The following is a 27,987-nucleotide window of genomic DNA, read 5'->3' on the forward strand; positions in this document are numbered from 1 at the left end:
GTCAAGGATTCGTGACGCCACCTGTGGTATTCGGTCAGGGTGACCGACGCTGCTGAGGGGGTCCACTGGGGTGATGGAATGGCAGCTAGATGGTATACCTTCCCACAGGTGAAGTATATCCCCAGGGCTTCCCAGTAGTGTAGATGGCGATGGTGTGAAGTGCAGTTAATAACGAGGACACAAGGTTGCAGTCTCTTTACCTTTTTACTGATGACTTCGGGATCCGCAATCCAGAGCACTGTTAACAGGGCTGGCTGAGACCGGCCGGTCCGAGTGCACATCCAGAGTTCCCTTTGCAGGTGGAAATCAGTGCCTACCAACTAGCGCCTGTGTGTTGTAGTTCTTCCCTGCTGAGCATTCGGGATAGTCCTCACAACTTTTGTATTCGTTTGTTCTCTCTCTCCGTCCCCCAAGTTTATCTGGATAGGACGCACCCGTTTGACGGGAAGGCTCGGAGCTATTCTGGGACCCTAGAGACGCCCCTCTCCACGTTTGCCCCCTATGTCTGCTTAGGTGATTTTAGGTAGACAGCCAACCTATAATCAACTATCCTGCCGCTGTTTGAAGTAATGCTTGGAGTCAGTTACTTCCTCGGCGTTCCGGCCACCGGCTACGCCCCTCAGTAGGATGTTGCCGATGTCGGGGCACGACTCCTACTGGCTCTCCTTTGTGCTGTGATCTCGCTTCTCTTACTTCTCCACAATATCCTTCGCTTCGTGTCCTTCCTTAGGATGTCTCCGCAAGGTAGTGCAGGCGCGGCTCCTTTGCGTTCTGTCCTTCTGCTAGGTACCTGCCAGGAACCCACCCCTGACAGGTCCTCCCTGGAGCTCTCCCAGGCTGCGTTCTGACTAACTTCCTATCCAACCCCCAGTTTTACCAGAGTGTGAGGAGTGGCCTAATACATAGTGCCTTTTGCTCCCCCTGGTGGCCGGAGTGTGAAGTGTAATGTGTGACTGTGATACCTGGTCAGGTGAACTCCTTTAGTGCAATCAGACATGACATCACTCCTCTAGTGGCAGAGCGACATTACTGCAAAGACCAGGACTCTGGGGCGCTGCATCAGCATAGCGCAGTGAATTGGTATCTCGTTTATAAGATCCAATTTTGGTTAAAACAATATCAACATTCTGAATATAAAAAAGGCATCTTCCCTATGTGACATCTCTGATGTTTATTAACAGTTGATTTCCAAATAAAATATTTCCCACATTAAGAAAATGAAAAAGCCTTCTCCCCTGTATGGGTTCTCTGGTGGCTATCAAGATTCGATTTCTGGCTAAAACATTTCCCACATTCTGAACAGGAGAAAGGCTTCTCCCCTGTGTGAGCTCTCAGGTGGATATTAAGAGCCGATTTCCAATTAAAACATTTCCCACATTCTGAACAGGAAAAAGGCTTCTCCCCTGTGTGATCTTTCTGGTGGAAATCAAGAACCGATTTCCGATTAAAACATTTTCCACATTCTGAACAGGAAAAAGGCTTCTTCCCTGTGTGAGCTTTCTGGTGGATATCAAGAACCGATTTCCGATTAAAACATTTCCCACATTCTGAACAGGAAAAAGGCTTCTCCCCTGTATGGGTTCTCTGGTGACTAACAAGATTCGATTTCTGGCTAAACCATTTCCCACATTCTGAACAGGAGAAAGGCTTCTTCCCTGTGTGAGCTTTCTGGTGGATATCAAGAACTGATTTCCGATTAAAACATTTCCCACATTCTGAACAGGAAAAAGCCTTCTCCCCTGTGTGGGTTCTCTGGTGGCTATCAAGATTCGATTTCTGGCTAAACCATTTCCCACATTCTGAACAGGAGAAAGGCTTCTCCCCTGTGTGAGCTCTCAGGTGGATATTAAGAGCCGATTTGCAATTAAAACATTTCCCACATTCTGAACAGGAAAAAGGCTTCTCCCCTGTGTGATCTTTCTGGTGGAAATCAAGAACCGATTTCCGATTAAAACATTTCCCACATTCCGAACAGGAAAAAGGCTTCTCCCCTGTGTGATCTTTCTGGTGGATATCAAGAACCGATTTCCGATTAAAACATTTCCCACATTCTGAACAGGAAAAAGGCTTCTCCCCTGTATGGGTTCTCTGGTGACTAACAAGACGACATTTATGGTTAAAACATTTCCCACATTCTGAACATGAAAATGACTTCTTTGCTTTAGGAGCAGTCTGTTTTTTAATGCCTCTTTTGTGACTTTGATTTTCTTTAGTAGTCGGTAATGAATCAGAAGATGGGACCTGTGTCATAGGATCAGATGATGGATCTTTGCTGTGAATGGATGATGATGTATCTGGAGTAACAGCAATCACTTCAGTTGTATCTTGTAGGATCTCAAGATCATCAGATTTAAAAATTGAAGATGTCAACTGTCCCTCTGATCTCCTTGTACAGTCATCTGCTAAGATAAGGATATTTTGTTACAAAAAATTGTTTGAGTTTTATATTATTGAACATTTCTACTTAAACTGTCCATAAAAATGGAAAGTTATGTAAAAAAACAACTAATTATTTACCAAGACAATGACTGTTCATAGTCTAATAGAAAACCTTGTTGGATGAACCAGTAGTGTGTGGTGTTCAACTGTTTGTTCATTCTGCCTCCCAAATATCGAATAAAAAGAAACCAATCAATGTTATGTAGGTGAAAATAAAGTAAATAGGTATGAGCAGGCACCACCTCAAAATAAATTGGGATCACCTAATGCATATCAATAGTAAACATAGCAACAAGCAAGGAAAGTATATGCACACAAAACAGGGATCACTAAAAAATAAACAATTCTTTATTAGAAAACGCATACAATTTAAAAACAATTAAAATAGTCCACAACATGGACTGAAAAAATCAAGATCCAAAATAAGGAGTATAATACTCGAGAACCCTAATAAATGACAGTCCGCGTATCAAGCAATATCCCTGGAATAAATGGCATCAATGTGTAACACTTATCAACCAGAGGAATATGCTCCATTTACCTTATGTAGATGCTGTTAGCACAATAGCTGCACCATGCCACAGTGAGAGCAAAGCAATCTATACAATGTCAGCACCAAAATGTGCATAGACACTTCAGGTGTCGATACGCGTGGGTCCATGGACCCAATTAGTCGAATTATTTGTACACAGGGGAGACTGTAGGACTTGTATCACATTTCTATATACTTGTGTTTTCTTTATTATGTTCCCATGTTTTTTTATTTTACCATGCCACTGTGATTATGCGCATTTTGGTGCTGAGATTGTATAGATTGCTTTGCTCTCGCTGTGGCATTGTGCAGCTATTGTGCTGACAGCATCTATATATGGTAAATGGGGCATATTCCTCTGGTTGATAAGTGTTACACATTGATGCTCTTTATTCCAGGGATATTGCTTGATAGTCTGACTGTCATTTATTAGGCTAACGGGTTCTCGAGTATTATACTCTATTATGGATCTTGATTTTTTTCAGTCCATGTTGTGGACTATTTTAAGTGTTTTTAAATTGTATGTGTTCTATAATAAAGAATTGTTTATTTTTTTTAGCGATCCCTGTTTTGTGTGCATATACTTTCCTTGCTTGTTGCTATGTAGGCGAAAATATCAATTCTCATCTAACAAAAACAAGTCCCCACTCAGGTCCATCATCTGTCAATGGAAAAACAGAGGTTTCCACACTATTAGTGGCTCAAAGGTTGTTAAAAACCAACAGAGTTTCTATAAACCGATTGAGCAAAATCCGCTCTCACTTCTGAGTCTTGCAGTGTGCTCTAACAACATTTAGGATCCCTGTATCTTACAATATTATAGTGAGAAGAATCCACTTAATTTGCGGTGTGTGTCTCCTGGAGCACAATCTGGGCATTATGTGCTGGGTAATAAAATGGCAAATGTGTAATTTTCACTCTCCAACATCCACTGCGTGTTCATTTCCGAAAAGTGGAGTCAAAATAGTCACTCATATACATTATAACCCTGAGTGAATTAATTTATAAAATGGAATCACTTTATGGGGATTTCGACTATTCTGGTTTTCCATCATTTAGTCATATTAGGGCTTCTGCATATGGTGTGTCCAATCTCATCTGGGATCTGTTCCTGCTGTCCAGCTGGAGTAATCTGCTCCCTACTTCAGCCAATTGGAAAGTACCACACCCTACTAAAGCTCAAAGCATGAACCACAACAGGAGGAAAAAAAAGGGAAGAAGAAACCTCCACTATTCTAGAAAAAACACCACAGAAAAACAGACAAAGGTGCTTACCTGTCTAGGCCTCAAATCATGGTGCAGCGGGCCCAAGTAAAGATGGCGACTGCACAAGTGCGGTAATAGAAAATGAGACAGCCAGCCTACAATCAGGGATTGGCCGCTTGGCACACCAGTGCAAATAAATAATCTGCAGCAGTGTTCGCACAGAGTATGCACAGCAACTGGATCCTAGCCTATTAGTAACGCCCTGTGGTTTTGTAAGTTGTGGCCTCTGTTCACACAGGACACATTACAGTTAGCACTGGGCAGCCCGCCACAGGGTGTTACTAATAGGTTATGATCCAGTTACTGTGCATACTCTGTGTGAGCACTGCTGCAGATTATTTATTTGCACTGGTGTGCCACACCTGTGTAGTCACCATCTTTACTTGGGCCAAGTGCACCATCTGTCTGTCTGTTTGTTTCTCGGTCACGGAAATCGCGTGTCACTGATTGATCGTGGCTGGCTGGGCGCGACCAATCAGCGACAGGCACAGTCCGGCCGCAAATTGGCCCCTCCCTAATCCTCTCCAGTCAGTGCCCCCTCCATACTCCCCTCCAGTCAGCTGCCATTACCCCTGTAAGTGTGACCAACTTTTTACTATTGATGCTGCCTATGCAGCATCAATAGTAAAAACATATAATGTTAAAATATTATATTATATTAATTATAATATTATATTCTCACCTTCCGGCGTCCGCGGCAGCCTTTCCCGTTCCTCGCGACGCTCTGGTCCCAAGAATGCATTGCGACAATGACCCCAGATCGCGAGACTGCTACATCATAGCGGGTTATTGCCGCAAAGGCATTACTGGGAACAGAGGGTCTCCCGCATCGCTGATTGGTCGCAGCGACATTGGGGCGGTATATTCTCCATGGGCTGGGCTATGTACTACATGGCTATGCTATATACTACGTGTCTGTGCTATATACTATGTGGGCTGTGCTATATAATACGTCTGCTGTGCTATATACTACGTCTGCTGTGTTTTATGCTATGTGGGCTGTCAGACTCTTTCGCCCGGGCCCTCAAAAACCTGGAGTTGGCACTGGCTTCACTAATTGGTCGCCCCCCGCTGGCAGCGAACAATCAGCAACAGACGCAGTCCGGCCACAAATTCGAGCGGGATTTCAACCACGCTTCGCTAATTGGTCGCGCCCGGCCAGCCGAATCCTGTGTATTCATTGCATTATTCTGAAATCTTCATAAATAAACTACATACATATTCTAGAATACCCGATGCGTTAGAATCGGGCCACCATCTAGTCAGTAATAAATGAGCAGCTAGTAGTGAAACCTCTCTGGGATAATTAGAGCACGGGGCTCGGTGACATCACAATCTAAACTATCGGAAGCTCCAATATTTTCTGTCAGATGAGTTTCAAGAAGAAATATTACACATTTAAAGAGAACTGTGTATAATAGTGCAGAGTGGAGATGTCTTAAAGGGAACCTGTCAGCAGGATTGTGCTCAGTGACTACAGACACTGTCAGGTCGGTGCCGTTATACTGATTACACCGATACCTGGGGATGAAATCCGTCTTGTGGTTGTTGTTTAATCTGTATTTGTAGTTTTCAGTTAATGAGATTCTCGTGCTCTGGGGCGGGGCTGTGGGCGGGGCTTTATGTGGCGCTCTGATTACATATTCATCTGTATTGGTCTATGACTGGTCGCTGATCCCTCACTGGCCTGCCCCCATTTTTACCTAATGCATATAATAGTGTTGATATTATTGTTGATAATGCCTATAATATTGTGGCTATTGGGAGGATTAGAAAAAAAAATTACATCCAGCAAAATGTCACCGGCGATGGCAGCACCTGCTCAGTCTATAAGTAAGAGATAGATGCTACTGGACAGGCGCCGCTGGTGACATTTTGATGGATGTAATTTTTTTTCCTAAGCCTCATAATAAAACTACAAATACAGATTAAACAACAACCACAAGACGGATTTCATCCCCAGGTATCAATGTAATCAGTATAACGGCACCGACCTGACAGTGTCTGTAGTCACTGAGCACAATCCTGCTGACAGGTTCCCTTTAAGTCTGGATCTTAGGCATTTGGAAGAGGCGATGGAGAGGGTTTTTTTAAGACTATCAGGGAGTTACAGGGTATGTGCACACGTTGCGGATTTTGCTGCGGATTTTTCCGCAGCGGATTTGGAAAATCCGCAGTGCAAAACCACTGCGGATTTTCACGCGGTTTCTTCTGCAGATTCCTCTGCAGGTTTTCAACTGCACTTTCCTATTGGTGCAGGTTGAAAACCGCTGCGGAATCCGCAGAAAGAAGTGACATGCTACTTCTTTTTTTCCGCAGCGTTTCCGCGCGGAATATTCCGCAGCATGTGCACTGCGGTTTTTGTTTTCCATAGGTTAACATTGTACTGTACACCGCATGGAAAACTGCTGCGGATCCGCAGCGTCAAATCCGCTGCGGATCCGCAGCAAAAACCGCATCGTGTGCACAAAGCCACAGACTCATAAGTGAGGCAGGCCAATCCCACCACAATCAAACTATCATACAGAATGAACAGGTGAAAAAAAGACATTTTTTATTCTATATTACATCCCCAACAACAACGTATCTATGATGGGAGAACTCCAACAGTAAACCAGAGTAGCATTCATTTATGGTGGACCATTAGAGCTACTATGAATCCTGACCAGAAGATTAGAGAAAATAATATTGCTCCTCATTTCAGGAGAGATTGTGCAGTAATCTGAATTTCTGAGGATCAAAAACAATGTAATTTATGAGGTGGAGTGAATCCATGAAACCAGGGCTGGAGCCAACACATCTCCTGCAGGCAGGGTTGTAAGTTCTATAGAAAAGGGCTTTCAATGCCCAAAGCCATTTGAACAGTTTTGGGTGGGGGAGAATGTTGTGGTCTAGAGGCAAAATGATGATCATGGTAATACGGCCGGACTACACCACCGATAAAGCAGCCACAGCCGGTGATGAGAAGAATCTGTGACTTCTCTGCATTTAGTGGTTAGTACTCACCTGGGTAGCCATATGTGGGAATCTCCTCTTTACACCACTCATCCCCCCTCACATATGTCTCTGTAGTATTAATGTGGGTCAGATCTTCACCCTGAAACAAATATTATAAAAGTCACCGACAGATGGAGAAGTCACATCTATGATCAGCTCTAATCCTGCCATCTCCACCGTTCTCATTACACAAGTATAAAACATATAATACTGGTGGATAAAACAAGACTGAGCACAAGACCTTCACCGGCGTCTACACATCATAGGGGAGATCTCCTGATACCTTCTCTCCATCTACCTGATGGTCCTGAGGAGCATTGGGATCTTCTTGGTTATAGTCCTGTGGAAGAAGAGGACGGGGACATCTCTCTGGTGTTGTCCTCTTACTGGATAGATCTGGAGGAAACACATACAGGGAGTGAATTCATTCTTTACATACAGATAATTATAGGCCGTGTGTATTTAGTCCTGTCTATTACCTGGAGATGTGAGGGGCTGGGGAACCTCCATTATGACGTTCTTGTACAGATCTCTGTGTCCTTTTAAATACTCCCACTCCTCCATGGAGAAATAGACAGCGACATCCTGACACCTTATAGGAACCTGACACATACAATGATACCATCATCCCCCGATCCCTTCATAGTGTTACTGTATAATGTCCCAGCATTCCCAGCAGTGTCACCTCTCCAGTCAGCAGCTCAATCATCTTGTAGGTGAGTTCTAGGATCTTTTGGTCATTGATGTCCTCATGGATCAGGGGGTGAGGTGGAGGCCACGTGATTGGGCTCAGGGGTCTTCCCCATCCCTCAGACACAGGGTCCTGACAGCGATCACTAGAGGTCTTCTTCACCACTGTGTAATCCTGGTAATGGAGAGACACATTAATAAATCTCACTACAGACATTTCCAGAGTCCTCACCTCTCCAGTTCTGTCCATCTGTTATTCCCATAGATAAGAATGATGTAATGTGACTTCATCAGAATCTCTCACCTCTCCAGTAAGACGGAAGAGGATCTCTAGGGTGAGGTGTAATATCCTCTCCGCCATCTTGTCTGTGTCAATATCCATCTTTGATGGGTAAATCAGGAAAATGTTCTTTTGTAGAAGATCTTCACTGAGAGGATCCGATATTGTAGAGACCTGAATGAGAAGATGAGCCGATGTAACATCATAAGAATCCTGTAATAATACAATTACTGGAGATAATAAGGGAAACATATGAGGAGATTTATTATTTTACAGTATTTAGTTTCCTTCTTTACATCTACTAATAAATCCTATATATTTAGGCCACAGACAACAAGCAGTTTCTTCCTCGGAGTCGGCAGCTGAATACGTTTCTCATAGACTCATCTTCCATAACGCTAATTCTCGTCTCATTTACCGACCCTGGAATCGGCATTAGCAATACTGCAGGAGATATTCATTACACGGGACATGAGAAATAACTACTTCATGATGAGGACGACATCATCATCTTCTACTACGGCTCTAGAGACATATTTGGCCAGAGTCGGTCACTGACTCCATCACCACCGGCTGTCTATATGAAGATTTCCCGTCTTCCCCGCACTGTAATCTTCTATCACGTTAGACCTCAGGTCAGATTCACATGCAGATGTTTGTTTATAGCCTAGGAAGTGGGTAATACCCATGGAGCTTCCATGGCTAGCAATATCAGCTCACAACTGTATACTTAGCCTTTAGTGGTTATTAAAATGGGGGACCTCCCCAAAAATTGATGTGGGGTCCCCCTATAATTAATAATCAGCAAAGGTTATGCAGACAGTTGCGGGTTGATATTAATAGCCTAGGAAGGACCATTGATACGGTGGCCCCAGGCTAAAAAAAATCAGCTCTCAGCCACCCAGAAAAGGCACATCTCTAAGATGCACCAATTCTGGCACGTAGCATCTCTCTTCCCACTTGACCGTTAATGGATATCGCTGAAATTGTGATGATGGGAAGGAGAAGGTAACCAATACCACACCCCACCGAGCCCTGTCAATTCATAGGCATCATAGCAACCGAGTGGGCTACCTTTATGGATGATACTCTCCTGCCTATTCAACTATCTTATGGGAAATCTCATAGATCCTGGGTTCATTAGTATCTGCACCAAGAATGAGGCTAAGTGAGTATTTATTGTCAGTGGTCGGAGGTAGTCAGTGAGGTGGATGGTACCATATTGTGCATGTAGGGGGCAGTGCTGTGGGAACATTAAAAAGTGGGGGGATGGCAGTACTGTGGGGACATTATACTGTGTGTGAGGGGGATGCCAGTCCTGTGGAAACATTATCCTGTGTCTGTGGGAACAAAATACTGTGTGGTGGGATGATGGTACTGTGGGACCTTTATACTGTGTGTGGGGGTATGGCGGTACCATGAGAACATTATACTGTGTGTGGTGGGATGGAGGTACTGTAGGAACTTTATACTGTGTGGGGGGGGTAAGGCGGTACTATGAGATTATACTGTGTGTGGTGGGATGAAGGTACTGTAGGAACTTTATACTGTGTGTGGTAGTATGGCGGTACTGTGAGAAGATTATACTGTGTGTGATGGGATGATGGTACTGGGGAACTTTACTGTGTGGGGGGTATAGCGGCGTCTACACATCATAGGGGAGATCTCCTGACACCTTCTCTCCATCTACCTGATGATCCTGAGGAGCACTGGGATCTTCTTGGTTACAGTCCTGTGGAAGAAGAGGACGGGGACATCTCTCTGGTGTTGTCCTCTTACTGGATAGATCTGGAGGAAACACATACAGGGAGTGAATTCATTCTTTACATACAGATAATTATAGGCCGTGTGTATTTAGTCCTGTCTATTACCTGGAGATGTGAGGGGCTGGGGAACCTCCATTATGACGTTCTTGTAGAGATCTCTGTGTCCTTCTAAATACTCCCACTCCTCCATGGAGAAATAGACAGCGACATCATGACACCTTTTAGGAACCTGACACATACAATGATACCGTCATCCCCCGATCCCTTCATAGTGTTACTGTATAATGTCCCAGCATTCCCAGCAGTGTCACCTCTCCAGTCAGCAGCTCAATCATCTGGTAGGTGAGTTCTAGGATCTTCTGGTCATTGATGTCCCCATGGATCAGGTGGTGAGGTGGAGGCCCCGTGATCGGGCTCAGGGGTCTTCCACATACCTCAGACACAGGGTCCTGACAGCGATCACTAGAGGTCTTCTTCACCACTGTGTAATCCTGGTAATGGAGAGACACATTAATGAATCTCACTACAGACATTTCCAGAGTCCTCACCTCTCCAGTTCTGTCCATCTGTTATTGCCATAGATAAGAATGATGTAATGTGACGTCATCAGAATCTCTCACCTCTCCAGTAAGCCGGAAGAGGATCTCTAGGGTGAGGTGTAAGATCCTCTCCGCCATCTTGTCTCTGTCCATATCCATCTTTGATGGGTAAATCAGGAAAGTTTTCTTTTGTAGAAGATCTTCACTGAGAGGATCCGATATTGTAGAGACCTGAAAGAGAAGATGAGCCGATGTAACATCATAAGAATCCTGTAATAATACAATTATTGGAGATAATAAGGGAAACATATGAGGAGATTTATTATTTTACAGTATTTAGTTTCCTTCTTTCCATCTACTAATAAATCCTATATATTTAGGCCACAGACAACAAGCAGATTCCTCGTCGGAGTCTGCAGCTGAAAACGTTCCTCATGGACTCATCTTCCATAACGCTAATTCTCGTCTCATTTACCGACCCTGGAATCAGCATTAGCAATACTGCAGGAGATATTCATTACACGCGACTAGGGTTGAGCGACTTTTACTTTTTTAGGGTCGAGTCGGGTTTCGCGAAACCCGACTATCTCAAAAGTCGAGTCGAGTGAAATCGGCCGATTATCGCGAAAAGTCGGGGATCGACCGAAACACGAAACCCAATGCAAGTCAATGGGGGAGCATAGTCGGCAGTGAGTGGAGGCCAGGAAAACACCTACTGTGCCCATTTTAATGGCAAAAACATCCATTCTTGTTACTGAAGCTTGTCAATCTTAATTTACCTTATAATAATAGTTAGGCATTGGAAATTGGGGGTCATTTGGCTAAAGTTGTGGGGGGTAGGGCTGGTTCAAGTATTTAGTGGACCCAGGAAACGTGAACCACATCACGGCAGTGGAGCAGGGAGAGGTAAGTATTTCAACTTTGCAAGTGATGTGATCCTGAGCAAGCAGGCACTCGTTCTCATTGGCACTGGCACAGGGCCCCTCAAAGTACGGCGGTGTGTTTGCACGGCGGGGGCGCCTCCCACCGGCAGCGACACTTTTGCGTACTATGAGGGACCCTGTGCCAGTGATGTCGCCAATGAGTATGCCACCCCACCTGATGAAGGAACCTGCACTTTCATCTGCACCTTCCTCTTTGTCCCCGTGTAAGGTGGTATGGTATGCGGGAAGGGGAACCTGACTTTCAGCAGGGTCACATTCTGGCTGTGTAGCGTGCAAGGGGAATGTAGCGGTCTGGGTCAGTGTACCAGCAGACTCATCCAGCACTGGCTGGGCAATGGGCAGGATGAGGAGGAAACACAGATATAGGCCCAAATAATAAAGTGGGCTAAATGCAGTTCAAAATTGGTAACAGGACTAACCAGGCGGCATTGCTTTGTTCAGTGGAGGACAACTGTAATGAGAGGCTGACACAGTGAGTAGGCCCAAATCAGTAAGTAGGCTAAATGCAGTTCAAAATTGGTAACAGTAGTAAACAGGCGGCACTGCTTTGTTCAGTGGAGAACAGCAAGGAGCGGCAGACACAGTTAGTAGGGCCAACAAAACTAGTAGGCCAAATGCAGTGTTATATTAAAAACAATTTAACGAGAGCCTGAAGATAGAAGCTCAGGAAAGGCAACCAGGAGAACACCTTGGAGCGGCAGACACTGTTAGTAGGCCCCAACCAAACTAGTAGCCCCACTGCAGTTGTTAGATTAAAAACTATTTAACGAGAGCCTGAAGATCGAAGCTCAAGAAAGGCAACCTGGAGAACACCTTGGAGCAGCAGACACTGTTAGTAGGCCCCAACCAAACAAGTAGCCCCACTGCAGTTTTAAAATTCCGATAGGCTGAAAACCTGACAATTGCAGCTCAGTTTTTTTTTAAGAGGACAGCTGTATTGAGTGGCACAGACAGACACTGCTAGTAGGCCTTACACCACAAAGTTGGCTCGATGCAGGTTTAAAAAAGGTTACATGGGTACACGGTCAGCATTGGTGTGGTCAGCGGAGGACAATTGGAAGGAGGGACCGCAGACAGACTTACTAGGCCTAAAATAAAAAAGTAGGCTCTATGCACTTTTAAATAGGTTCCAGGGGTACACAGGCAGCATTGGTGTGGTCAGCGGAGGACTATTGGAAGGAGGGACCGCAGACAGACTTAGTAGGCCTAAAATAAAAAAAAAATAGGCTCAATGCAGTTTCAATTATCTTGCAGGGGTACACAAGCAGCATTTGTGTGGTCAGTGGAGGACTATTGGAAGGAGGGACCGCAGACAGACTTAGTAGGCCTAAAATAAAAAAAAAGTAGGCTCTATGCACTTTTAAATAGGTTCCAGGGGTACACAGGCAGCATTGGTGTGGTCACTGGAGGACAATTGGAAGGATTGTCTGACACAGTTAGTACTCCAAAATAATACCTAGATGTTAATGTCTCGCAAAAAAAAAAAAAAAAAGGGTGGCATACTTAGGTACAGGGGTGGGCTCCCCTGCTGACTTTCAGACATTGTTATTTGGTGCAAAGTATTTACTGGTGTAAATGTAGGACAGGGCCACTGAATATTTTAACCCCTTCATGACCCAGCCTATTTTGACCTTAATGACCTGGCCGTTTTTTGCAATTCTGACCAGTGTCCCTTTATGAGGTAATAACTCAGGAACGTTTCAACGGATCCTAGCGGTTCTGAGCGGTTTTTTCGTGACATTGGGCTTCATGTTAGTGGTAAATTTAGGTCAATAAATTCTGCGTTTATTTGTGACAAAAACGGAAATTTGGCAAAAATTTTGAAAATTTCGCAATTTTCACATTTTGAATTTTTATTCTGTTAAACCAGAGAGTTATGTGACACAAAATAGTTAATAAATAACATTTCCCACATGTATACTTTACATCAGCACAATTTTGGAAACAAAATTTTTTTTTGCTAGGAAGTTATAAGGGTTAAAATTTGACCAGCGATTTCTCATTTTTACAACGAAATTTACAAAACCATTTTTTTTAGGGACCACCTCACATTTGAAGTCAGTTTGAGGGGTCTATATGGCTGAAAATACCCAAAAGTGACACCATTCTAAAAAATGCACCCATCAAGGTGCTCAAAACCACATTCAAGAAGTTTATTAACCCTTCAGGTGCTTCACAGCAGCAGAAGCAACATGGAAGGAAAAAATGAACATTTAACTTTTTAGTCACAAAAATTATCTTTTAGCAACAATTTTTTTATTTTCTCAATGGTAAAAGGAGAAACTGAACCACGAAAGTTGTTGTCCAATTTGTCCTCAGTACGCTGATACCTCATATGTGGGGGTAAACCACTGTTTGGGCGCACGGCAGGGCTTGGAAGGGAAGGAGCGCCATTTGACTTTTTGAATGAAAAATTGGCTCCACTCTTTAGCGGACACCATGTCACGTTTGGAGAGCCCCCGTGTGCCTAAAAATTGGAGCTCCCCCACAAGTGACCCCATTTTGGACTCCCCAAAGGAACTTATCTAGATGCATAGTGAGCACTTTGAACCCGCAGGTGCTTCACAAATTGATCCGTAAAAATGAAAAAGTACTTTTTTTTCACAAAAAAATTCTTTTAGCCTCAATTTTTTCATTTTCACATGGGCAACAGGATAAAATGGATCCTAAAATTTGTTGGGCAATTTCTCCTGAGTACACCGATACCTCACATGTGGGGGTAAACCACTGTTTGGGCACATGGTAAGGCTCGGAAGGGAAGGAGCGCCATTTGACTTTTTGAATGAAAAATTATCTCCATCGTTAGCGGACACCATGTCCCGTTTGGAGAGCCCCTGTGTGCCTAAACATTGGAACTCCCCCACAAGTGACCCCATTTTGGAAACTAGACCCCACAAGGAACTTATCTAGATATGTGGTGAGCACTTTGAACCCCCAAGTGCTTCACAGACGTTTACAACGCAGAGCCGTGAAAATAAAAAATCATTTTTCTTTCCTCAAAAATGATGTTTTAGCAAGCATTTTTTTATTTTCACAAGGGTAACAGGAGAAATTGGACCCCAGTAATTGTTGCGCAGTTTGTCCTGAGTATGCTAGTACCCCATATGTGGGGGTATACCACTGTTTGGGCGCACGTCGGGGCTCGGAAGTGAGGGAGCACTATTTGACTTTTTGAATACAAGATTGGCTGGAATCAATGGTGGCACCATGTTGCTTTTGCAGACCCCTGATGTGCCGTAACAGTGGAAACCCCTCAATTCTACCTCTAACCCTAATCCCAACTGTAGCCATAACCCTAACCCCAACACACCCCTAACCCTAATCCCAACTGTAGCCATAACCCTAACCACAACCCTAACCACAACCCTAATTCCAACCCTAAGGCTATGTGCCCATGTTGCGGATTCGTGTGAGATTTTTCAGCACCATTTTTGAAAAATCCGCGGGTAAAAGGCACTGCGTTTTACCTGCGGATTTACCGTGGATTTCCAGTGTTTTTTGTGCGGATTTCACCTGCGGATTCCTATTGAGAAACAGGTGTAAAATGCTGTGGAATCCGCACAAAGAATTGACATGCTGCGGAAAATACAACGCAGCGTTTCCGCGCGGTATTTTCCGCACCATGGGCACAGCGGATTTGGTTTTCCATAGGTTTACATGGTACTGTAAACCTGATGGAACACTGCTGCGAATCCGCAGCGGCCAATCCGCTGCGGATCCACAGCCAAATCCGCACCGTGTGCACATAGCCTAATTCTAAAGGTATGTGCACACGCTGCGGAAAATGCTATGGATCCGCAGCAGTTTCCCATGAGTTTACAGTTCAATGTAAACCTATGGGAAACAAAAATCGCTGTACACATGCTGCAGAAAAACTGCACGGAAACGCAGCGGTTTACATTCCGCAGCATGTCACTTCTTTCTGCGGATTCCGCAGCGGTTTTACAACTGCTCCAAAAGAAAATCGCAGTGAAATGCGCAGAAAAACCGCGGTAAATCTGCCATAAATCCGCAGCGGTGTAGCACTGCGGATTTATGAAATCTGCAGCGGAAAAATCCGCAGAGGACCAGAATACGTGTGCACATACCGAAACCCTAACCCTATTCTAACCTTAGTGGGAAAAAAAAAATCTTTATTTTTTTATTGTCCCTACCTATAGGGGTGACAAAGGGGGGGGGGGGGTCATTTTACTATTTTTTTTATTGTGATCACTGTGATAGGTTATATCTCAGTGATGAAAATGCACTTTGGAACGAATCTGCCGGCCGGCAGATTCGGCAGGCGCACTGCGCATGCGTCCGCCATTTTGGAAGATGGCGGCGCCCATGGAGAAGACGGACGGACCCCAGGAGGATCGGTAAGTATGATGGGGGGGGGATCGGAGCATGGGGGGGTGGATCGGAGCACGGGGGGTGGATCGGAGCATGGGGGGGTGGATCGGAGCACGGGGGGGTGGATCGGAACACGGGGGGGTGGACCCCCCCACCGCCAGAGACACTTCATTGTACTATGAGGGACCCAGTGCCAGTGCAGTCGACCTAAAGTGGGCACACCCACCTCTTCAGCCAAACGGCACTCTCACGGGTGCTTGCGCCAAGTGGCGAGACGACGGCCCCGTGGGGGGGGGGGGAGTCAGCCCATTTAGGGAGGTGTAAACATGTCGTATGCTGGACATACAGCAGCTGCAAATTAAGAGATTGGAACAGTCAGTAAGACCAGTCCAAAAGAAAGACCTTTTTACAGGAAAGCTAGGTGTCCACCGGGAAAGGTGGGGCAAGGCAAAATAATTAGAAATCCATGAGTGGTTCATTTTAATGAAGGTTAGATCATCAACATTTTGGGTAGCCAGACGAGTCCTTTTTTCGGTCAGTATTGAACCTGCATCACTGAATACTCTTTCTGATAGCACACTAGCTGCTGGGCAAGCGAGCTCCTGCAATGCAAACTCGGACAATTCAGGCCAGGTGTCAATTTTGGATGCCCAGTAATCAAATGGGAATGACGGGTGAGAGAGAACATCGATAGGGAAGGAAAAATAGTTAGTAACCATACTGGACAAATGTTGTCTCCCGTCACTTTGAATTGATGCTGCAGTACCTGTCCTGTCTGCGGTCAATGCAAAATAACTCCACAACCTGGTCAGAAAACCCCTCCGTCCAACGCCACTTCTGATTTGTGCACCTCTAACTCCTCTGCCCTGTTGCCCCCTGCAGCTCGTGTGAGAACCATCACCGGCGCTGTGTGCTGGGAATGCCTGAATCAAATGGTCAACAAGAGTTGCTTGTTTGGTTGCCAATATTTGTTCAAGGTTCTCATGTGGCATGATATTTTGCAGTTTCCCCTTATAGCGTGGATCCAGGAGGCAGGCCAACCAGTAATCATTTTTATAATGCGGGGGTCCCTTTTTAGGATACGCAAGGCATAATTCGCCATGTGGGCCAATGTTCCAGTTGTCAATTCACTGCTTGTGCTGGGTTGAGGAGCACTTTCGGGCAAATCAACGTCACTTGTCTCCCTCAAAAACCTTGAAACAGTTTTTATTGCCCCCTGAGAAGCTTCCTCATCCAAAAAATACTCATCCCCATCATCCTCCTCCTCTTCGCCCGCCACCTCGTCCAGTAGACTTTCCTGACCAGACAATGGCTGACTGTCACCAAGGCTTCGCTCGTCCTCGGCTGCAGACGCCTGCTCCTTTATGTGCGTCAAACTTTGCATCAGCAGACGCATTAGGGGGATGCTCATGCTTATTATGGCGTTGTCTGCACTAACCAGCCGTGTGCATTTCTCAAAACACTGAAGGACTTGACACAGGTCTTGTAGCTTCGACCACTGCACACCTGACAACTCCATGTCTGCCATCCAACTGCCTGCCCGTGTATGTGTATCCTCCCACAAATACATAACAGCACGCCTCTGTTCGCACAGTCTCTGAAGCATGTGCAGTGTGGAGTTCCACCTTGTTGCAATGTCGATGATTAGGCGATGCTGGGGAAGGTTCAAAGATCGCTGATGGTTCTTCATACGGCTGGAGTGTCAGGACGAACGGCGGATGTGTGAGCAAAGTCTGCGCACCTTCAGGAGCAGGTCGGGTAACCCCGGATAACTTTTCAGGAAGCACTGCACCACCAGGTTTAAGGTGTGAGCCAGGCAAGGAATGTGTTTCAGTTGGGAAAGGGCTATGGCAGCCAAAAAATTCCTTCCGTTATCACTCACTACCTTGCCTGCCTCAAGGTGTACACTGCCCAGCCATGACTGAGTTTCTTGCTGCAAGAACTCGGACAGAACTTCTGCGGTGTGTTGTCACCCAAACACTTCATTGCCAATATAGCCTGCTGACGCTTGCCACTAGCTGTTCCATAATGGGACACCTCGTGTGCAACAGTGGCAGCTGCGGATGGAGTGGTCTTGCGACTGCGGTCTGTGGACGAGCTCTCGCTTCTGCTGGAGGACGAGGAGGAGGGGGGGCGAACGCCTACAGCCAACTGTTTCCTAGACCATGGGCTAGGCAGAACTGTCACAATATTGCGTCCCCTGTGGACCCTGCATCCACCACATTAACCCAGTGTGCCGTGATGGACACGTAACGCCCCTGGCCATGCCTACTGGTCCATGCATCTGTTGTCAGGTGCACCTTTCTACTCACAGATTGCCTGAGTGCATGGACAATGCAGTCTTTTACATGCTGGTGGAGGGCTGGGATGGCTTTTCTCAAAAAGAAGTGTCGACTGGGTAGCTCGTAGCGTGATACAGCGTAGTCCATCAGGGCTTTGAAAGCTTCGCTTTCAACTAACCGGTAGGGCATCATCTCTAACGAGATTAGTCTAGCAATGTGGGCGTTCAAACCCTGTGTACGCGGATGAGAGGATGAGTACTTCCTTTTCCTAACGAGAGTCTCTTGTAGGGTGAGCTGGACTGGATAGCTGCATATGGTGGAACTAGCAAGGGTGCCGGCGGACATGGCAGACAAAGAGGGTTGGTGATGGTATTTTTGCTGTTGCCCTACATACAGTGTTTCCTACCAAGAACCTGGTGATTCCCTGACTGCTTTGGCCTTGCGACGAAACCTCCACATTTGCTGCAGGTGGTGTGGTAACCGGTGGGCTTACAGTGAGGGAAGGGATGCAGCGTTGCTGACTAGCTTCTTTGTGAGAGGGTGCAACAACGTTAAGGGATGTTTGGTAGTTAGTCCAGGCTTGCAAGTGCATGGTGGTTAAATGTCTACGCATGCAACTTGTATTTAGATTTTTAACATTCTGACCTCTGCTGAAGGTCCTTGAGCATTTCTTACAGATGACTTTGCACTGATCATTTGGAACTTGTTTAAAAAAGTGCCAGACTGCACTCTTCCTACTATCGGATACCTTTTCAGGCATTGCACACTGAGCTACTTTAACCGGATGGCCACGCTGTCCTACAACAGTTTTAGGTTTTGACACACATTTTTGGCCAGATACGGGCCTGCCAGATGGAAGCTGTTGCGATGTTGATGCCTGCTGCGGCTCCTCCTTCTCCTCTTCAGAGCTACTGCCGGCTGCACCCTGTTCCCCCAATGGCTGCCAATCAGGGTCAACAACTGGGTCATCTATGACCTCCTCTTATATGTCCTGTGCACCTTCCTCTGTGTCACCGTGTAAGCCAGTGCTATAGCGTTCGTGACGGGGCTCCATAGTCTCATAAGGGTCAGATTCTGGATCAGTACACTGTGAGGGCAATGTTGTGATCTGAGTCAAACGAACAGCATAATAATCTGGCTGTGGCTGTGCATCTGTGCACTCCATGTCCGATTCATCTTGTAATGGGCATGGCCTGTTAACAATTTCCCTTTCTAACCCAGGCACGGTATGTGTAAAGAGCTCCATGGAGTAACCCGTTGTGTCGCCTGACGCATCCTTCTCTGTTGTTCTGGGTGAAGAACACAAGGAAGCGACTTATCCCTGACCGGGAACATCCACTGACGACGCGCTGCTTTTACATTTTGCACTTTCCGAAGAGGAGGCAAAAGAGCTAGAAGCAGAGTCAGCAAGGAAAGCCAAAACTTGTTCCTGCTGCTCCGGCTTTAAAAGCGGTTTTCCTACTCCCAGAAAAGGGAGCGTTCGAGGCCTTGTGTAGCCAGACGACGCTGGCTCAACAACTCGAGACTTAGGTGCTATATTGCTTTTCCCACGATCACCTGATGCTCCACCAACACTACCATCATTACTAGCTGGCAATGACCGCCCACGGCCACGACCTCTTCCACCAGACTTCCTCATTCTTGGAAAAATGTAACCAAACTAACAAACGGTATTTGGTACTGTAAAACCAGTTAGAAGGTGGACGCAAACTTGTTGTGAATTTAAATCTCCCTTTATAGGTGTGTGAGACTGCAGGGAAAATCAGGCCCACTGTATTACAGTACACAGCTTCAGTGGCAGACAGTGGCTGACAGATATGCCACTAACAGGACTGACGCAGATGCACACACTGGAAATAAAAATCTCCCCCTTTTTCTTTTTTTTTATATGGAAGACTAGAGAATAAATCTGGCCCACTGTATTACAGTATAGTTTCTGTGGCAGAAAATGAATGACAGCTACAGCTACCACAGACAGGACTGGCGCAGATGCACAGATTTGCCAATATTAATCTCCCCCTTTTTTTTTTTATATGGGAGACTAGTGAATAAATCTGGCCCACTGTATTACAGTATATTTTCTGTGGCAGAAAATGACTGACAGATACCACAGACTGGACTGGCACAGATGCAGAGATTTGCCAATATTAAGCTCCCCCTTTTTTTTTTATATGGAAGACTAGTGAATAAATCTGGCCCACTGTATTACAGTATAGTTTCTGTGGCAGAAAATGACTGACAGATACAACAGACTGGACTGGCACAGATGCACTGATTGGCAATATAAATCTCCCTTTTTAGGTGTGGGAAAGTGCAGAAAAATACAGGCCCACTGTTTCACACTACACAGTTTCAGGGGCAGAAAGTGGATTAAAGATATATATATATATATATATATATATATATATATATATATATACATATATATATACAGTGGGGCAAAAAGGTATTTAGTCAGTCAGCAATAGTGCAATTTCCACCACTTAAAAAGATGAGAGGCGTCTGTAATTTACATCATAGGTAGACCTCAACTATGGGAGACAAACTGAGAAAAAAAAATACAGAAAATCACATTGTCTGTTTTTTTAACATTTTATTTGCATATTATTGTGGAAAATAAGTATTTGGTCAGAAACAAAATTTCATCTCAATACTTTGTAATATATCCTTTGTTGGCAATGACAGAGGTCAAACGTTTTCTGTAAGTCTTCACAAGGTTGCCACACACTGTTGTTGGTATGTTGGCCCATTCCTCCATGCAGATCTCCTCTAGAGCAGTGATGTTTTTGGCTTTTCGCTTGGCAACACGGACTTTCAACTCCCTCCAAAGGTTTTCTATAGGGTTGAGATCTGGAGACTGGCTAGGCCACTCCAGGACCTTGAAATGCTTCTTACGAAGCCACTCCTTCGTTGCCCTGGCGGTGTGCTTTGGATCATTGTCATGTTGAAAGACCCAGCCACGTTTCATCTTCAATGCCCTTGCTGATGGAAGGAGGTTTGCACTCAAAATCTCACGATACATGGCCCCATTCATTCTTTCATGTACCCGGATCAGTCGTCCTGGCCCCTTTGCAGAGAAACAGCCCCAAAGCATGATGTTTCCACCACCATGCTTTACAGTAGGTATGGTGTTTGATGGATGCAACTCAGTATTCTTTTTCCTCCAAACACGACAAGTTGTGTTTCTACCAAACAGTTCCAGTTTGGTTTCATCAGACCATAGGACATTCTCCCAAAACTCCTCTGGATCATCCAAATGCTCTCTAGCAAACTTCAGATGGGCCCGGACATGTACTGGCTTAAGCAGTGGGACACGTCTGGCACTGCAGGATCTGAGTCCATGGTGGCGTAGTGTGTTACTTATGGTAGGCCTTGTTACATTGGTCCCAGCTCTCTGCAGTTCATTCACTAGGTCCCCCCGCGTGGTTCTGGGATTTTTGCTCACCGTTCTTGTGATCATTCTGACCCCACGGGGTGGGATTTTGCATGGAGCCCCAGATCGAGGGAGATTATCAGTGGTTTTGTATGTCTTCCATTTTCTAATTATTACTCCCACTGTTGATTTCTTCACTCCAAGCTGGTTGGCTATTGCAGATTCAGTCTTCCCAGCCTGGTGCAGGGCTACAATTTTGTTTCTGGTGTCCTTTGACAGCTATTTGGTCTTCACCATAGTGGAGTTTGGAGTCAGACTGTTTGAGGGTGTGCACAGGTGTCTTTTTATACTGATAACAAGTTTAAACAGGTGCCATTACTACAGGTAATGAGTGGGGGAAAGAGGAGACTCTTAAAGAAGAAGTTACAGGTCTGTGAGAGCCAGAAATCTTGATTGTTTGTTTCTGACCAAATACTTATTTTCCACCATAATATGCAAATAAAATGTTAAAAAAACAGGCAATGTGATTTTCTGGATTTTTTTTTCTCAGTTTGTCTCCCATAGTTGAGGTCTACCTATGATGTAAATTACAGACGCCTCTCATCTTTTTAAGTGGTGGAACTTGCACTATTGCTGACTGACTAAATACTTTTTTGCCCCACTGTATATATATATATATATATATATATATATATATATATATATATATATATATATATATATATATATATATATATATATATATATATATATATGGGACTGTACTACAATTACTATCTCCCTACAGTAATCTCAGAAAAGTAGGGAAGGCAGCAATAAAAAGGACTGCTGCACAAAAAAGTGTGGACAAACACACAAGATAGCTGTGCAGAAAGGAAGGAGCAACAGGATTTGTGCTTTGAAAAAAGCAGTTGGTTTGCACCGCGGCGTACAAACAGCAATGCAGCTATCAGGGAGCCTTATAAGCTACAGAGCTGATGCACAGAAATCTAGCCTCCACTGTCCCTGCAAGGAAAAGGTGGTGTTGGACAGTGGAAATCGCTACAGCACAAGCGGTTTGGGGGTTTATATTCCCTGCCTAACGCTATCCCTGCTTCTGACGAAGTGGCAGCAACCTCTCCCTATGCTCAGATCAGCAGAAGTAAGATGGCGGTCGGCGTGCACGCCCCTTTATAGCCCCTGTGATGCCGCAGAAAGCAAGCCAATCACTGCCATGCCCTTCTCTAAGATGGTGGGGACCGAGACCTATGTCATCACACTGCCCACACTCTGCGTCCTCCTTCATTGGCTGAGAAATGGCGCTGAATGCGTCATATGAAACGCGACTTTGGCGCGAAGGTCGCCGACCGCGTGGCCGACCCCACACAGGGATCGGGTCAGGTTTCATGAAACCCGACTTTGCCAAAAGTCGGCGACTTATGAAAATGACCGATCCGTGTCGCTCAATTCTAATGGTGACTGGTTCTTGCTCTAGGTGGTTGCTGTGTTTCATTCTCAGATATTGCAGCCACATTGCACTGCTGTTGTGTTTTTTACACTTTGGATGGTTGTTTGGAGAACAGGGCATTTATCTTCTTGGCCTCAGCTTCTCTAATGTATCTGCCTTGTCTTGCAGCGAGTGCTGTGAGCCTTTGTTTAGCAGTCTCTAGAGTTAGGCTAGGTTCCCATTGCGTTAATGGGATCGCGCTAACGGACAGCGTTGCACGGCGAAATTAACGCCGTGCAACGCGTCCGTTAGCGCGCCCATTCACGGCAATGGGAACGCGCATCACTAGCGCGTGCCATGTTCGGCACGCGCTAGCGATGCGCCGGTGTTTTGTGGCGCGCCGCGGACGCTGTTTGCAGCGTCCGCGGCGCGCCCAAGGTCCGTTCCCCGCTCTCCCCAAAACGCGGCCCCTTAAAAAACATTGCGTTAGCGCAATCCGCTAGCGCTAAATGGATTGCCCTAACGCAATGTGACCCTAGCCTTAGGGTCTGGCATTTGTACTTGTCCAGCTTGGTTTTATTCTTGATATTTACACACTTTTGTATTTCTGATAGTTTGCTGACTTCCCTTCGTGGCACCTTGATCTTTGTCTAGTCTTCTTTTGCAAGGGGAGCACGTACTTCTGTTGTTCTTTCTGGTTGTATAGCTGTTATGACCTGGTGGTGAGGACAATAATGGACCTGGTGGTTAAGAGCACACGGAATGACCTGATAGTTACTAACAATACAGGACAAGCTCTGAGACGTGGGAACTCTGCTGACCGCAATCCCTAATCCTATCACACACACTAGAAATAGCCGTGGATTGCTCCTAACGCTCCCTATGCAACTCGACACAGCCTAAGGAACTAGCTAGCCCTAAAGATAGAAAAATAAAGCCTACCTTGCCTCAGAGAAATTCCCCAAAGGAACAGGCAGCCCCCCACATATAATGACTGTGAGTTAAGATGAAAATTACAAACACAGAGATGAAATAGATTTAGCAAAGTGAGGCCCGACTTACTGAACAGACAGAGGATAGGAAAGGTAACTTTGCGGTCAGCACAAAAAACTATAAAAAGACCACGCAGAGGGCGCAAAAAGACCCTCCGCACCGACTCACGGCGCGGAGGCGCTCCCTCTGCGTCCCAGAGCTTCCAGCAAGCAAGACAAAAATCAAAATAGCAAGCTGGACAGGAAAAATAGCAAACAGAGAAAAACAAGCAGGAACTTAGCTTCTGCTGGGAAGACAGGTCACAAGAACGATCCAGGAGCGAACTAGACCAATACTGGAACATTGACAGGTGGCATGGAGCAATGATCTAGGTGGAGTTAAATAGAGCAGCAAGCTAACGAATTAACCTCGTCACCTGTGGAAGGAACCTCAGAAGCCGCAGCCCCACTCACAACCACCAGAGGAAGCCCATGGACAGAACCAGCCGAAGTACCATTCATGACCACAGGAGGGAGCTTAACAACAGAATTCACAACATATAGCCAAGCATTTCTATTATTGCTGAGGCAGTAGCATAGATCAGGTTATTAGTTTGAGTTATGGTGGTGGAAGGTATTGATGCAAGAGTTGCTCTATTAGCATCCTCTAGCATACTATCTGGTGGTGTTTCTTTGCTGAGCCTTGGCAGTCGACAATTGGTATTGATGGTATTTAGTTTATATAAGATCTTCTGTCAGACCAGTTGCAGTGCTCTCTAGTTGCAGGGTTGGATCAGAATCTTCAGGGGGTTGCACATGTTGTTTTTCCAGGAGTTCATGTGGGGTGGATCTGCAGTGCAGTTGACCTATCTCAAGTTGTGATAATAGCTTTCTCTTTATGATATTGAAACGTTGTGTGACTAGTTTTCCAGATCCAGGTTCTCTTGCCTTGTCCATGTATGGTTTGGTCCAGTAGCCCAGGTATCATCAGATTGTCCTGGTTCCTCGACATCTGACGCGGACCTTGTTAATCCAGACAAATCCAAGCAGGCATGACTCTCTTTGCTCGTGATACTCATGTTTATTGAGGTAGGCACCACAGTGTTATGGACCATTACTGGTATGTTATGTCCGACAGGGCAGAGCCAGGATTTGAACCCCAGTCTCCCACATTGGTGGCTGTGATTTTACTAAACGCGGCACATGTATTGCCAGCTTCTATTAATTATATCTTTTATCCAATGTTGCCGACTTTTTCCCATCTTAAGAAAAATGTTCGTGTTACCGATCATGAATCCAAATATAGAATATTCGTGACAAATTTATGTTTAGCGGTCGTTTTCTGAACATATTCGCTCATCTCTAATTATGGCCACCACAACCTGCTACACAAAATAAAACCCCCAATAAGTATGGAGGCATTTACCGTCCACCACAACCCCAGTATAATGGCCCCTACCAGCCACACATTCAGTATGAGAGTCCCAACAGCTCTTCTCTTAATGATGCCTCCACAATTCCTGATATTTGAAATAAAAACACACACTACTCAGCCAACCCGGTTCCTGAGGAGCGCTGCTCTGGTCTGTGCGGTGAGTACTGAGGCTCCGCACTACAGGTGTGATGTAGTGACGTCATTGTGCCTGCAGTGCACGGAGTCTCAGACCCAGAAGTGAAGGCTGAATGGTGGATCAGGAGCTTTCCACTCCCTGATTCACTAATCTATTCAGCGGTATCACCGTCATGGGAATGTGGATATCGCTGAAATTGTGATGATGGGAAGGAGAGGGTGACCAATACCACACCCCACCGAGCCCTGTCAATTCATAGGCATCATAGCAACCGAGTGGGCTACCTTTATGGATGATACACTCCTGCCTATCCAACTATCGTATGGTAAATATCTCATAGATCCTGGGTTCATTAGTATCTGCACCAAGAATGAGGCTAAGTGAGTATTTATTAATTGTCGGTGGCCAGAGGCAGTCAGTGAGGTGGATGGTACCATATTGTGCATGTAGGGGGCAGTAAATTATACAGTCTGTGAGGGGGATGCCAGTCCTGTGGAAACATTATCCTGTGTTTGCAGGAAGCCACAAGTGTGGGAACATTATACTGTGTGTGGGGGTATGGCGGTACTATGAGAACATTATACTGTGTGTGGGGGTATGGCAGTACTATGAGAACATTATACTGTGTGTGGGGGTATGGCGGTACTGTGAAAATACCTTTTTTATGAGAGATGCCAGTACTGTAGGAACATGATACTGTGTGATCGGAATCATATATATTGCATAAGGTGTCTAAAAAGTGAAGGGGTGCCAAGCAAAGGAAAGCATACCTCCCAACCGTCCCGGATCCAGCAGGACTGTCCTGATTTTGACAGTCAGCCCCGCGATCCCGGGCGGGACATTAATCGTCCCGCACTGGTTGGGAGGTGTGTAATATCACCCGGTCAGTTGAGAGCTCCCTGAGTCCCTGCACCCGCAGAACAGCACACCACATACCGTAATCATAATGGCTGCTCTGTGCACACAGGACCTGTGATGAGGTCACAGGAGGGAGGAGTCAGGGGTCACATGATAGATTGGGAGGACCTCTGTGTACAGGACTCTGCTGGTTGCCATGGCCCTGGACGAGGGTAAGTGTATGTGTGAGGTCAGGAGGTGTTTACAGTGTGGATGTAGCAGAGTCGTGTGTGTATGAGGTGTATGGATCGGAGCAGCGTGTGTACGAGGTGTATGGAGCGGAGCTGTGTGTGTACGAGATGTATGGAGCGGAGCCGTGTGTGTACGAGGTGTATGGAGCGGAGCCGTGTGTGTACAAGGTGTATGGAGCGGAGCCGTGTGTGTACGAGGTGTATGGAGCGGAGCCGTGTGTGTACGAGGTGTATGGAGCGGAGCCGTGTGTGTACGAGGTGTATGGAGCAGAGCCGTGTGTGTACGAGATGTATGGAGCGGAGCCGTGTGTGTACGAGATGTATGGAGCGGAGCCGTGTGTGTACGAGGTGTATGGAGCGGAGCCGTGTGTGTACAAGATGTATGGAGCGCAGCCGCGTGTGTAGGAGTAGCTATGTGTGTCCATTATACGGTACGAAGTATCATGTGCGGCCAATATACAGTATGGAGCATCATGTGCGGGGAAGAATCTGAGGTACCAGCTCATGGTAAAGTGCCCGAGGCAGCTGGGTGTGGGGCAGAACCCTGCTTACAGGGCATAATGGGGGCATTACACTGTGTGGGGCCAAGAAAGGGGCCCTGTATCGTTTGTGCCAACTGCCATGGGAATGTACAACAATAACATTAGGGTTAAACCACCAAGGTGAATGTCTACTTATTTCTCTACATTTCAGTTCACTCGTTGTGTATGTCCTATTCTAATGTATAATGTATAATGTTCTTCTGTCAACTCCACTGTCATGTCAACTATGTAATTCCTTTATGATTTTTATGATTTGAGTCGTGCTGCTGTGATACCATAATTTCCCACGGGATCAATAAAGTGTATCGTATCGTATCGTACTAGGAGAACAAGCCGCTCCCTCACTTCCTGTCCTCCATAGTTGGCTCGTATGTATCTATTACAGGAAACAGAACAACAACGTTATGATTCTTATAAAGTGGCAACAACAACCCCAAAAGAGTCTCCGTGCAGAAGGGGTTAATGTCCCCGCGCTCAGTAATGGGGAATCTCCACATACCTCCACCTGCAGAGCCGCACTCCACATATATGGCTGCTCTGTGCGCACAGGACCTGTGATGACGTCACGCCCATGTGACCGGAGGGGGCGGCGCTTCTTCCTCCATAGAGCAGACAGGAGGAAGCTGTGGATGTCAGGGCGGATTTGGGGTATTTTTGGGTCATTCTCCAAAGTCACAGATCAGGTAAGTGGGAGTCTGCCTGGAGAGAATGGGGTGATGCTTGCATGGGGCTGCATGCAGGAGAGGGTGTCTGCCTGGGGAGAAGGGGAGATGTTGCTTGCCTGGGACTGCGTGCTGGAGGGGCCTGCCTGGGGAAGGGTGACTGCATGCTGGGGGTCTCTGTGGGAAGGGGGTCATGTTCCTTGCTAGCGGGGCTGGAGTCTCTGTTGGGAAGGGGGTCATGTTGCATGCGTGGGGGATCTGTGTGCAGGGGGGTCTACCTGCAGAGT

The 27,987-nt window shown here is 45.9% G+C and overlaps 1 protein-coding gene across 2 annotated transcripts; it reads right to left on the bottom strand.

The window, feature by feature from the left end:
* Window positions 1-187: 187 nt before the first annotated feature.
* Window positions 188-27,710, bottom strand: LOC138662808 (zinc finger protein 250-like). 2 transcript variants are annotated; one of them, XM_069748767.1, is made up of 11 exons: window positions 27,538-27,710; window positions 10,591-10,740; window positions 10,282-10,461; window positions 10,076-10,199; window positions 9,895-9,992; window positions 8,229-8,378; window positions 7,920-8,099; window positions 7,714-7,837; window positions 7,533-7,630; window positions 7,244-7,334; window positions 188-2,399 (listed from the first exon to the last, which is right to left on the bottom strand). In XM_069748767.1, the coding sequence occupies exons 1-11, from the start codon at window positions 27,562-27,564 to the stop codon at window positions 1,210-1,212; spliced, it is 2,412 nt and encodes an 803-aa protein (XP_069604868.1). In that variant the 5' UTR covers window positions 27,565-27,710; the 3' UTR covers window positions 188-1,209. The 2 variants fall into 2 exon arrangements, with proteins under 2 accessions (XP_069604868.1, XP_069604867.1); XM_069748766.1 differs by having other exon boundaries at window positions 1,125-2,402.
* Window positions 27,711-27,987: the final 277 nt, after the last annotated feature.

The sequence above is a fragment of the Ranitomeya imitator genome, chromosome 2 (genome assembly GCF_032444005.1).
Source record: "Ranitomeya imitator isolate aRanImi1 chromosome 2, aRanImi1.pri, whole genome shotgun sequence".
Classification (NCBI taxonomy): domain Eukaryota; kingdom Metazoa; phylum Chordata; class Amphibia; order Anura; family Dendrobatidae; genus Ranitomeya; species Ranitomeya imitator.